Raw genomic sequence first — 12,160 nt, 5'->3', positions numbered from 1 at the left:
AGAGCACTTGAGCAGGGAAACTCCCCTTTTTAAAACCATCAGATCCCTTGAAACTTATTCACTCTCACAAGAACAGTACAGGAAAGACCTGCCCCATGATTCAATTATCTCCCACCGGGTCCCTCCCACAACATGTGAGAATTCAAGATGAGATTTGGGTGGGGACACAGCCAAAGCATATCACAGCGATACAATAATGAAATAAAGTAATTCAGAAATTCTCACCCCCAATCGACATTCTGTTCTTTTGTGATAGACAGGGAATTAATAAGTAAAAATCAAGTAGTCCACGATGATCCGCACTAAAGAGAAGAATAACGTAGGAAAGGAGACTGGAACTATTGAGGGCAGGAAGCTAGTTCCAATTTTAGACAGGATGTTCTCAGCGTGAACGCATCTTTCTAGTGAGGATCTGAAGGAAGTAAGGAAGCTAGTTGTTCAGATACCTGGAGAAAGAGCAGTGAGGCTCAAGGAAAGGCAGTAGGAGGGGCTGAGGGGAAAATGTGCCTGACATGTTCAGGCCTAACAGGGAGGCTGCTGGGGATGGGCAGGTTGAACGATGGGGTAAGGCCGTGTGAGGGCCTTGTGGGGTTTCACTCCCAATGTGGTGAGAAGCCACTGGGAGGTTTTGCCCCCCAGGCCTGGATCTTGAATGTGTAGGAAAGGGTTAATTAAAAATTAAATTCAGCCATAAATGATGAAGCTGACCCAAAAGATTCAATTTCATTGAAGGAATGAAACTGGAATTGAGTGAGAAGTAAAATCTGGGCTTCATGGTTTGGGAGTCATCTGTGAGAAGTTGTAGTTAAATTTTGAAGATGGATGCAGAATTCTGAGGAGACGTTTTTGAAGGAAACGAGAGGAGGAACCAAAGTCTGTGCCCTAGCGATGCTCTTCCCTGCTCCTGGGCACTGGAGGGAGAGTCCTGTGTGAGCCTTAAAATGGTAATAGTGGTCCACTTCCTTTTTCTTTTTATTGTTTTCTTTTATGGGGTTGTTTTCTAGGAGATCTCCAGTATTCTTTCGTAGACTTCTTATAAGGTAAAATTACGGAAGAAGGAAGGAAAAGTAACTGGAAGAATGTATGATGTTGACTTTGTGTTGACCCACCAACTCATTCTTTTATGGAGGAAAGAGGTGGGCAAGTGGCTGGCTTCTATGATTTAGAATTACAAGCAAAAACTGTTATATAAAGACTCTAATTTCTATGACGTTAGCCCTAAAGAAACCCTCAAGAGTATTAAAGTCTGAGACCTATATTAATTTCAATTTATTCTCCTTTTCGTATCATCTTTCTTACTATTATGCTTAAACATTCTTCAGTCACAGTTATCAAAAGCATACTTTGTTCATTTTAATTTTTGTTTTATATATAAGAAGATAGAGGTACTTGCAAATCTAAATGTTTTCACAAGTTGAATTGTGTGACTTTCATACCAAGCCTCTGTTGTTTGTTGTTTTTCAAAAATAAAACATTATGTTATAGCCAGGACCAAAACCAAAATTTCACAGGCTATTTCTTCTGCCAAAGAAACATTGCCCTCTCTTAGTTTAAGATGTCAAAACACTTAGCAATGTTTTCTGCCTAATTTTGGAATGTTGCTTTCTGATTCTGAATTGGAACAGTTTGCCCTGAAATTGCATAGATATGCATTTTGCCCATAAGTGAATGTATACAGCTGATTTCTCGTGTGACTTTCAGATGAAAGTCAGAGTTAAAATGGAAAATTGCTGTAGGAAGCTGGCACGTTTTTAAATTCCTGAGTGGTTTTGGGGGGAATAAAACCTCTTTCCATTCCGGGCTGCATGGAAAATATTAAACTCCTTTTAAGTAACTGGGAGATGAGATGAGTATTATGGATTTTCATCTTTTTCTCCTGAGTTCTTTTGATTCAAATCCTGTTCCTGTTGCAGTGTTATTCTGCATTAAAGATCTTGACTGCTGAGATTGAACCATTATTTTCTTACTTATTTTACCTTCAACTTGTTTGGTGCTATGAGAATATTCAATATATAGCTTTTTGTTGCAGAGATTTTAGCAGCATTAGTTCATCTTGACTGATGCCCTTGACTTCAGAGTATAAATAGAAAAATAGAGATAGGTGACAAGGATTGATTAGCTATCCTCATTCTAAGTGAAACAGTAAACCTAGCTAGATAAATCACAGCTCAAAAGCCTGGAGAATGCATGGTAAAAGAAATAAAGGTAGTGCATACATGTGTGTATGTGCTTAATAGTGAAGTTTTCTAAAAGAGGTACAAGCACACAAATTCTGTCTGGTCTGTTCTACTGTCTTTCAGTTTTTATTTTTAAACACTTAAGGGTTTAAATAACCTATGGAATTATTATTTGCTTTTTCTTTTTTTTAAATAATTTTTTTAAGTAAAAGAAAACTGAGACCAATGTCATTGCCTTTTTAAGTCAGATATATGTGTGTGTATATACATCTGTGTGTGAGAGTGTATGTATGTATGTATATATGCACGTATATGCATATACACACATATTACTTTATTAGACTTTAATTGTAGGATTGGAAGGGCTCAGGGGAGATCACCTGATTTTTTTTCTCTGGCACTTTTAAGCTATTTAAGCATTTTAATAGTGTTTACTCTGTGCCAGGCAGTGTTCTAAGCACTTGATATATATGAACTCATTTAACTCTGACATTCAGCCAAAGAGATACATCTATTATTATCCCCACACACCATACAAGGAAATTGAGGTTCACAGAAGTTCAGCGTCTCACTCCATGAGAAATGAAGCTGGGATTTTAACCCAGGCATCAAGGCTGTGCCTTCAGCCCTTATATTAGCACCTGCCCCTCTCCCTCTCCTCCTCTTCTTTCTAGACTTTTCAGTTCAAAGGGTCAGTTTTTCACTCTGACTTCCCCTTTACCTGATGTGGTTTCTTCAGCCTATAGTTTAAGGCTTTTTCAGTTTGTTTTCCTTTATTCTTTTCTTGAACCTGGTGAAGAACAACCCTTCTCCACATCTCCATCCGTCACTGCTGCTCCATTCTTTCACCCTCCTCCTCCTTGGTTATATTCTCCAGCCTTCAAACCATTTCTGAATTCTTAAGTTATATTACATCAGGATTAGAAGCTGCTGTTATAATGATGGCTTGTCCAGTTCTGAGTAAGATAGTATTAATAGCACAATTAACCTCATAGTTTCTATATATATATATATGAACTTGATTCCTGTTTGCCACATCTTTTTTCTCCTGTATTTGCAAAGATACATTCTTCTTGCATTAAGAGTTGCTATTAGTGATGCCATGCTGTGCAGTCATGAATATTTCTCAGCTTTTCCAAGACCTTTGAATTTTAACAATAATTCATAAACACGCTTGCCTTTCTGTGGACATTTTATAGGATTTATTGAGGTTATTTATGGAAGTTTATAACTGTGTCCTAGGATCTCCTGGCTCTTGAGACACACTGCTGTTAATATGTTGAATGTGTAAATTTCCATTTAGTGTGGAACTGTCAAAGACAGTTGTATGATTCAATTTGATAAATGGGTACTTTGGGCCAGCTGTCGGGGCATTATCTTTCCAACTGAATCCCAGGTAAGAGAATAAAGAATGGAATACCATCCTGCACCCAGCACTCTTCACCCATATCCCCCACACTCCCTCTCTACTTAGTTTCATCTAGCAGAACCTCCATTCTCTTACTGAAGATGAAATCATGCTGATGAGTTCTATCCTTCCTAAGCCAAAGATAATTATTACCTGATTATCTGGTACCACACAATATTAAGTTTGTAAAAGTGAGTTTACCTTGATTGCTGCTGCATTTTATTGAGTAAACAACAATTCCACCAGATTGTAATTTGCAAATTCAGCTTTTTTCCCCTCTATCTTTAACCTTCTACAATAATGTTTAACATTTAGTCTGAGGTGACTGGGGTGGGTAATGAACAGTCTGCCTTGTCTGTTTTTCTTGACTATGCTGCTGGGTTTTATTATTACAGGTGTTGCTAGGTTAGAATTATTTCCGCCTATACTGGGGACTTGCTGCTTTAGGATCTTGGAGAGTTCACCTGTTCCTTTCTTTGAAAACTTTGCATGATTGCTGAAATTCAGTCTATAATATGTCCATTAGTGCAATATTTTAACTGGCATATTTGTGCCCTTATAACTTTCTACCCAGACTGTGAGAACTTTGGCCAGTGGATTGGCGGTAAAGGGAGTGTTTTTCCTTCCAGCTGGGGAGCTTACGTGTTCCTAAGTATCCTATTCTTGCCTCTGTTTTATCATGATAGTATTGTAATTTAGCTCTTTCTCTATATGTCTCCCCCACCTCAAGGAAATTCTCAAAGACTGTGAGTGCGCAGTCCAGGGCTTGGCTTCGTGATGTTCTATAGGGCTAATCTTACGCTCTCCCTTTTTTATTCCAAACTTAATTTAACATAGGGCTATTAGTTGTAATCCAAGGAACCTCTTAGTTTTGAAAGGATTTTAATGATTGTCCAAGGGGCTTATATTCCATACATGTACATGTTTGAAAAAATACTACTACTTAGCAGTGGACTCGCAACCAAACTTTTTGGAACACAACTACTTTTAGCCCAGTTTTACACTTCTGTCCAGGTACATAGTAGAGATGCCATAAATACAGAGTTATATTGAATTCCTTTATAATAATAATGCAGGGGAAAAGGATTATCTGGTAGAGGAAGGGGATGAGGCAAGGATTATTGCAATGACAGCCTATGGATGAGGGGAAAGTTGAGATTGAGGTAGGCATGTCATCAGAGGACCACACCATACCAATTTGAGTGGTCACAGGCATTCTAGGAGTTAGAGCCGGAGATGTCAGCAGAGGTGTGAATAGAGGTAGGGCCTATGATGATAATAGATGGAGTCCTGAGAATGGAAGTTTTATATGGGATGACAAGGAAAGACACAGTATGGGGAGAAGGTGTAGAACTCAGGAGATAATGGCCAGCCTGGAAGGAGGACAGTGGTAGTTGGTTGTTGGCCACCATAGCAATGGAAAAAGGGCAAGAAGAGAGGCAATCCCTTAAGCAGCAAGGGGTTGTTGCAGGGATGGGGAAAGGGAGTGTTCTGGGACCCTGATGACTTTGGCAGCAGCCGGTAGTGTTGGGGCTGTTCTGTGAATTGTATATGGTCAACCAGTGATTGATGCTTACATTGTATGTAGTCATGGGGAACTTGTAACTGGCCAAAGAATGGAGTAACACGTTTGGCTTAGCTTGCCAAGAATGAGATCATATTTGACCATAATGCTGAACAAACAGGATTCAAAGGGTAGATCAGAATTTTAATTTACTCCGTTCTCCTCTCCTTCGGTAACTATTCAAACCATTCTGTGGAGCTGAGTTTTCTGTTCCTGGATGAAATCTTAGACAAACTTGTTTGCTTCACTAACTTCTCTCAGATTAAAAGCAAAAAATAGTTCAAAACTTGTATTCGTAAACACACAGTCTTGGTTCATTAATTGTTCTGCCTGGTCTAGTCCAGGACAGTTCATTCAAAGGTAAGGCTTCTCCCTCCTGTCCAGCTCCTGCTTGCTGTAGGTGTGGAGCCTGCAGTGGGAAGGAGAGTTGTGGTAGGCCTCTTCTCCCCAGTTCTCTCCCGAACACGTCTACTCTTCATCCCTACTCACCAGGCAACTCTGGATTCTTCAGAGTAGACTGGGTGGGGAGGAAGGATAAAGGGCAGAAACGTCTTACAGAACTGAACGTCGGTTTGCGCTGGGTTCTTCTGGCTGTGGCTGATGGTGAACCTGACTGGTTCTTTTGTGGACCCTTTTATAAATTCTTTGGAGGGTCCCTCCCTTCTCTGTTTCTGTGCTTCTCTAGTCTGTTTTCCTTGACATGGGAGGAGGAAGGAGATACAGCTCCTGTTTCATCCCAGTGGTATGCTGCTGAGGTCTCCTTATGGATCCAGACAGCCTTAATTCAGATGCAGATCATGTTGACTTTGTAGTCCTTAGGGAATATTTAGGAGAAAATACCCTTCTAGGGTCTGAGACAGAAGCCAGAGGTGGAAGTATAGATGGAGGGGTAACTGCTGTGCAGATGATGGTTGAAAGTCATGAGATTGAACAGGGTTGCCCAGGAAGACAGGAAAAAAAAATCTCAAAAAGACACTTGCATTTAGGAGGCCTAGAAGGAAAGGGCGCAGGCAAAGAAGGAGGAAGCATCATTCAGAGTACTGGCTTTAGAAAAGGGCAGGCTGGATGGGAGTCAGCCCAGAATTATGCCTATTAATATGTCTGTTCTTTACCTGGAAAGGGGAACTTAAAATACAGATGGTTTTATTTAAATTGTGTAAGGACTCTACACCATTTTCTTCCTGTTGTAGAAATTGATGTTAATTTTACTTTTAAATTTCTAATTCTTTGAAGACAAAAACTTTAACTCTTTTTTTTCCAGTTGTTTATGAACACAGATCAAGATTAGAGAAATCCTTGCAAAAGGAAAGACTTGAACATAAAAAAGCAAAAGAAGGTAAGTAAATAAATACTTTGTGTTCTGTTTTTCCAGTACTCTTCTTTGACGTATCGTACTTGGTTTACTATTTTTTTTTTTTTTTTGGCTAAGATATTTCTCAAATCAACCCAAAGTCAGATAGGTGGACAGAGAAAAACATGTCAAGTAATATGTTATGCATTGTGCAATAATCCTTATACAGGATTGGATTTAGAATATTCTATTCAGTTTATGCCACCATGTGATAGCTCATATATTGGTTATACTTATTATTTCAGGAATAACATATAATTTTTCATCTGAGTATTAAACAGGTATATTACTTACACCTGGAACTTCTGTCCACAGATATCCAGGGGGCGGGGGGCGGGGGAAATTAACAGCATGCATTGTCCAGAATATGACAAATTTTATACACACACGCATGTATGTATACCGTAATGAATTGATCCCATTGTCCATTATATTTTAAGTTATGCACCTGTTTTTTACCTTGTGAAAGTTTTTATTGACACATCACTTGATTCAGTTTGAAAGTTAACATTTAGGTCAGCCACTAGGCAATGCTGTCAGTTTTTAATCGGAATTTTTCCATAAAACACAGGCCTTATACAGCTGATGATTTGAAGTTATCTGCATTCTGATATTTATTTATTCATGTTTTATGATACGTCTTGAAATTTAAGTGAAGTATTCTGTCTGCCTACCTTGGTGGGAAGGAAGAGGATAGCAGAGGAGGGGCAGTATTGGTTAGGACCTTTTACTTGGATTGAGCCTGTGTGAAGAATAGAAATTCAGCATCATTAAAATGTTTTGATAAGGTTTGGATTCTCCTTGTCTTCAAATGCAGAGTGATTTTATAGAGCCATCTAGTGGATAATAAAGTTTTCAAAGCATTAAAGATGGCTTGGCTGGCTCGATGTCTGTTTTCAGGAACTGAATGATTTTAGTGTGCCATCTAGTGGATAGCGATAAATCACCTCTGTCTTCAGATGTGCTCCATTTTTTCCCTCCTAAATTTCAAGGAGAGTTATCACAGAGATATTTTAAAAGCACTTTTAATCTATTGGCTATAATTTGGATTTTGTGGATGCAAGATTTACAGCTGTAAGGTAAAGAGGAAGATGTATGTTTTTTGCAATTCTTTCTAAACCAGTGAGAGCCAAATAAAGTATGTAAATCACCAAGTAGATTGTTTTAAACCTAAAACACTTTTGCAAGCCTGAGTAAAATTTGCCTTTATTTCTTTAGATGTTTAGAATCTGTATAGTGAATTATCACTGTTTTTTTCCATCTTGTATTTTCTAGATTTTCTTGTTTATAAGTTAGAAGCACAAGAAACATTAAATAAAGGAAGGGTAAGTTTTGGGGTTTTTTTTGTTGTTTTCCTTAATTTGTTTTCATAAAACTTGAAAGAGAGAGAAATATAGGTGCAAACTTACTTTGTTGATCCTTGGGGTTATCGGACTGACATACTTTTTATTTATTTGTATTTTTTGGCTGCCAAAACATTCTAAGAGGAAGACTTTAAAAATTGTTTTAAAACTTACCTTTACTTATCACATTATTGATAATAGGGATAAACTGGGAATAACCTTAATGTTCAACTATAAAAAGAAGATTATTTCATTTATTTGTTTGCGGTCTCTCTTTTTTATAAAATATAAGATTTATTTCAGTTTGCCTTCACATGTGTAGCATCCAACACAGGACCTGGCCTAGAGTTTGCATTTAAGAACATTTGTGGAATGGGTGAAGGGATGAATGATATTGGCATTTAAAAATATTTTAAAGTCCAAATTAACTGGGTAAAAGCTAGTCTTTTTCTTACTCTGAGAAAAGTATATAAGCATTAATTGAAAAACATTGATATTTTGGGGTATTAAAACTAAGAAGAAGCCAAGCGAGTTGGCTCACTTCTGTAATCCCGAAACTTTGGGAGGCTGAGGCAGGGGGATTGCCTGAGATCAGGAGTTTGAGACCAGCCTGTGCAAAATAGCAAGACTTCAAAGTACAAAATATTAGTTGGACGTGATGGTACACATGCCTCTATTCCCAGCTACTTGAGAGCTGAGGCAGACGATCACTTGAGCTTAGGAGTTTAAAACTTCAATGAGCTACGATCCCACCACTGTACTCCAGCCTGGGCAACAGGCCAGACCCTATCTCAAAATAAAAAAACTGTGAAGAGTCACTTCCTTTGGTAGCCCAGGAGGCCATCAGCTTTCAACTCTTACTTGCTTTTAAAAGCACTAACCAAAACTGTGTGCACTTGTAATTTCCTTACAAATTAAAGCAGTAAAGTGAGGTAGCAAAAATGCAGTTCATTTTAGAAGTTATAAAAATATGAAAAAATGGCATGAGTGTATACTTGTGCTGGCAGGGTAAAGTGAGGGATATGGTACCTAAACATAAACAACATAGCATAGGGAGGGACAACAATCAGGTGTCTTTTGCATACTGACTGGTTATGGCTACCCGGGACTCTCGGGTCCATATGTGAAGATGCCCCTCAGGAACACAAAGATATACTCCTGGAACCTGCAGCTCAGGACATGTAGTTAAGCCAGAGACTTAGGCTCAAGTTTCAATCCTGGGTCTGCTACTTAATGAAATGTTTGCTCTTGGCGGGTTCCTAATCTTTACTCAGTTTCTCACTCTGTAAAATAGAGCCTCACTGGGGTAAAATCATGTATGTAGAATTTCTTACCCGCTGAAGTTCAGGGTAAGACAGTGCCTTTTCTCTTCCCCCTTAAAGGCATGCTCAGCTTGTGAGGCCCGCTCCTCATTGGTTTATTTCTTCTTCCCTCTTACCTCAAGCACCCAGCACATATAGTAGCCCTGCGCAGTGACTCGGTGACTCTGTGTCGCAGGACAAGTTCGTGTGTCTGGGCTCCAGTTCTTCTGAATATGAAAGTGGAAGGAAATCATCTCTAAGGGCTCTGTCAAGCTACCATTTTATGATTTCATATCCTGCTTTTTTATTCTAAAATCTAGCAAACTAAGGGGAATGTTAAAACTTCATTTCTCTGTTAAATCGATGGCTCCAGCGACATCTTGGTTCAAGTGTAGAATTCATTTTACTGTAGGCAAGTGAAATAAATGAAGTTATATTTTAAAGTACTTTAAGCTGTGTTTAACACAAGAGAGCCATATTTATCTTTGTGCTTTCTTTTTTTTTATTTACAGCAAGATTCCAATAGCAGATACAGTGCACTGAATGTCCAACATCAGATGTTGAAAGTGAGTAATCTAAAGTTGTTATTTATGAATAAAAGAAAGGATTAACTAATACTTGAACTGACTATTGGCCTTTAAAGTGATTAAAGATAAAGTTTCCAGAAGTTGATTTGTATCGTAATGTGGCATATTAAAATCATATTTGGCTAAAAATTATATATAGTTGTAATGGTTCATCATATTTATCACTCGATTACATAGAACATTTTAAAATTATTACATATTTTCTTATAAATCAGGCTCTTGGTTACCTCATTTTTAATTTTCTTCTTCTCTCTATCCATTAGGGTTTTATGTTCATTTACTTTCTCACAGTGGTTTTCCTTAGACATTTTCTTTTATCTTACACAGACTGGAGGCTGTAGAACTATTAAAATGCTTCCTTCTTGTTACTAATATTTAATAAATGTCCTTTTACTTACCACGGGAACATAATTTATTATTTAAAGATTCTCCTTCCTTGGTCCTTGAGTAAAACTCATTATTGTGTGTCAGGAAGAGAATCATTGTTTCTGTCAAGCTGGAAGAGACAGGCAGCGTGCAGTTATGCCCTTCGCAGCATGCAGATCATGCCAGCATCTCCACCCCACCAGGCCTCCACCTCGCTTTCTGTTTGCTCTTGTCTTTCCCTCTAATATCGGTAGGGCATGCACTTTTTATTGAAACCGGAATCTTTTCTTATTATCAAGAGAGCAGTAAATGAATTAAAGCAAAGCGTGCTTTCACATTAAGCACTTGGAGACTATAGCGTTTATCTGGATCATGATTACATTGTAGGATTATAATCAGAAATAAGGTAAATAAAAGTCAATTCTCTAAACAGTTGATTACTATTTCCAAAGGGAAAAGTCTCATTTACTCTCTCTCTTTTAAACTGAGTTACCAGAAAGGCTGAAATACCAAAAAAGAAAAATTAAAGGCATTGCTGGGAAAACATCAGATCAAAAGAGGAAATCCATAATACCCAAGGAGGGATAATTTTGCCATTAGCCTTACCTTGTTTCCACAGTAATTTGTGTCCCTGGGAATTTTCCCACATTTTTCCCTTTTCCATCTCTCATGCTAACTTCTTAAAAATTAAGAGGAAAATTATCTTTGGCTGTGATCCCAACTGTTCATTTGAAATCCAGGGTAAATGGAGGGAAGCTGCACAAATTAAAGCAACTTGAGAAAAACGAAGCCTATTTCTTCATTTGTTCATGCTTTCTTGCTTTCATTTGTTTTTGTTTACTGTGCTGTCAAGAAATAAACTCTCATATACTTCAGAGAATGTATATTTCTACTCAAGTTTTCATCTTTGCAGAGCCAACACGAGGAGCTAAAGAAACAGCACAGTGACTTGGAAGAGGAACATCGCAAACAAGGGGAAGACTTCAGTAGAACATTTAATGACCATAAGCAAAAATACTTGCAGCTGCAGCAAGAAAAAGAACAAGAACTTTCTAAGCTAAAAGGTATTTGGAAATCTAATTAGCTAGTTTATCTCTACATAAGTACTGATATTAATGTTTCAGTGCAACTGTAGACTGTTGTTTTGAGTGGTGATTGATAGACATTTATCTTGTGGTCCTTTACCAGCCACTTTTTCTTTGTAACATTTCACATGTGTCTTCATCTATTTGGGTTTGTTTAGGGAAACAGAATAGACTATGTAGTGTATTCTGTTATATCGTAGATTATTCTGTTGTATCTCAGTGGGGCACGTGGCCCTGTTGAGTAAGACAATTTTTCTCTTAACTGAGTTGTGAGACTCTGATCCTTACCCACTAAATGCTATAATGTTTAGCATTTAGCATCTCTGATCCTTACCCACTAAATGCTATAATGTTTCTCAGTTACTGCCACAATCAAAACTTGCTCCATATATTTCTAAAAATCTCCAAGGGAGCAGAGACTTGCTGTTGATTGCCAATAGTAACTGAAAAAAGCTCAAGTTCTACAGTCAGACTGCACAGGTGAATCTTGGCTTCTTTACTAGCTGTGTGACCATGGGTTAGGTTGTGTGACAACTGTGGGCTTCATTGTCTTACCTGTAAAACTGGGATAATCATAAAAATATCAACCTTGTGGAACTGGTGTGAGAAATAATTTACATAAAGCATCTAGAATCGTTGCTCATAAATTTGCTACCCATCAACATGTGTGTCAGGTATTTTCATAGTAATATGGAACAAAATATATCACTTTTCTGAGTGCATGTGAGTCCTGGAGAAAGAAACCAGTGCATTCTACAATGAAATATTTAGGTGAACTCCAGATTAATCACAAGACACACGTCATCTTCCCCACTTTCTACTGGGCACGGTGGCTCACGCCTATAATCCTAGCACTTAGGCGGGCAGATCACTTGAGGTCAGGAGTTAAAGACCAGCCTGGCCAACATGACAAAACTCCGTCTATACTAAAAATACAAAAATTAGCCGGGCATGGTGGCGCATGCCTGTAATCTCAGC

General features: G+C 38.1%; 1 protein-coding gene across 8 annotated transcripts in view; it reads left to right on the top strand.

Annotated features, from left to right (window-relative positions):
- GOLIM4 (golgi integral membrane protein 4) overlaps positions 1 to 12,160 on the top strand; it is an 85,671-nt gene that overhangs the window by 45,608 nt on the left and 27,903 nt on the right. For all 8 annotated transcript variants that reach the window (XM_077991634.1, XM_028843830.2, XM_015131672.3 and 5 more), the window contains exons 2-5: positions 6,411 to 6,485; positions 7,776 to 7,825; positions 9,657 to 9,710; positions 11,011 to 11,161. In XM_077991634.1, the coding sequence (XP_077847760.1) occupies positions 6,411 to 6,485; positions 7,776 to 7,825; positions 9,657 to 9,710; positions 11,011 to 11,161 (330 nt within the window). The remainder of the gene's footprint in view (positions 1 to 6,410; positions 6,486 to 7,775; positions 7,826 to 9,656; positions 9,711 to 11,010; positions 11,162 to 12,160) is intronic.

The sequence above is a fragment of the Macaca mulatta genome, chromosome 2 (genome assembly GCF_049350105.2).
Source record: "Macaca mulatta isolate MMU2019108-1 chromosome 2, T2T-MMU8v2.0, whole genome shotgun sequence".
Taxonomy (NCBI): domain Eukaryota; kingdom Metazoa; phylum Chordata; class Mammalia; order Primates; family Cercopithecidae; genus Macaca; species Macaca mulatta.
Note: the sequence above shows the minus strand (reverse complement) of the source record. Positions and strands in the feature narration are given on the sequence as shown.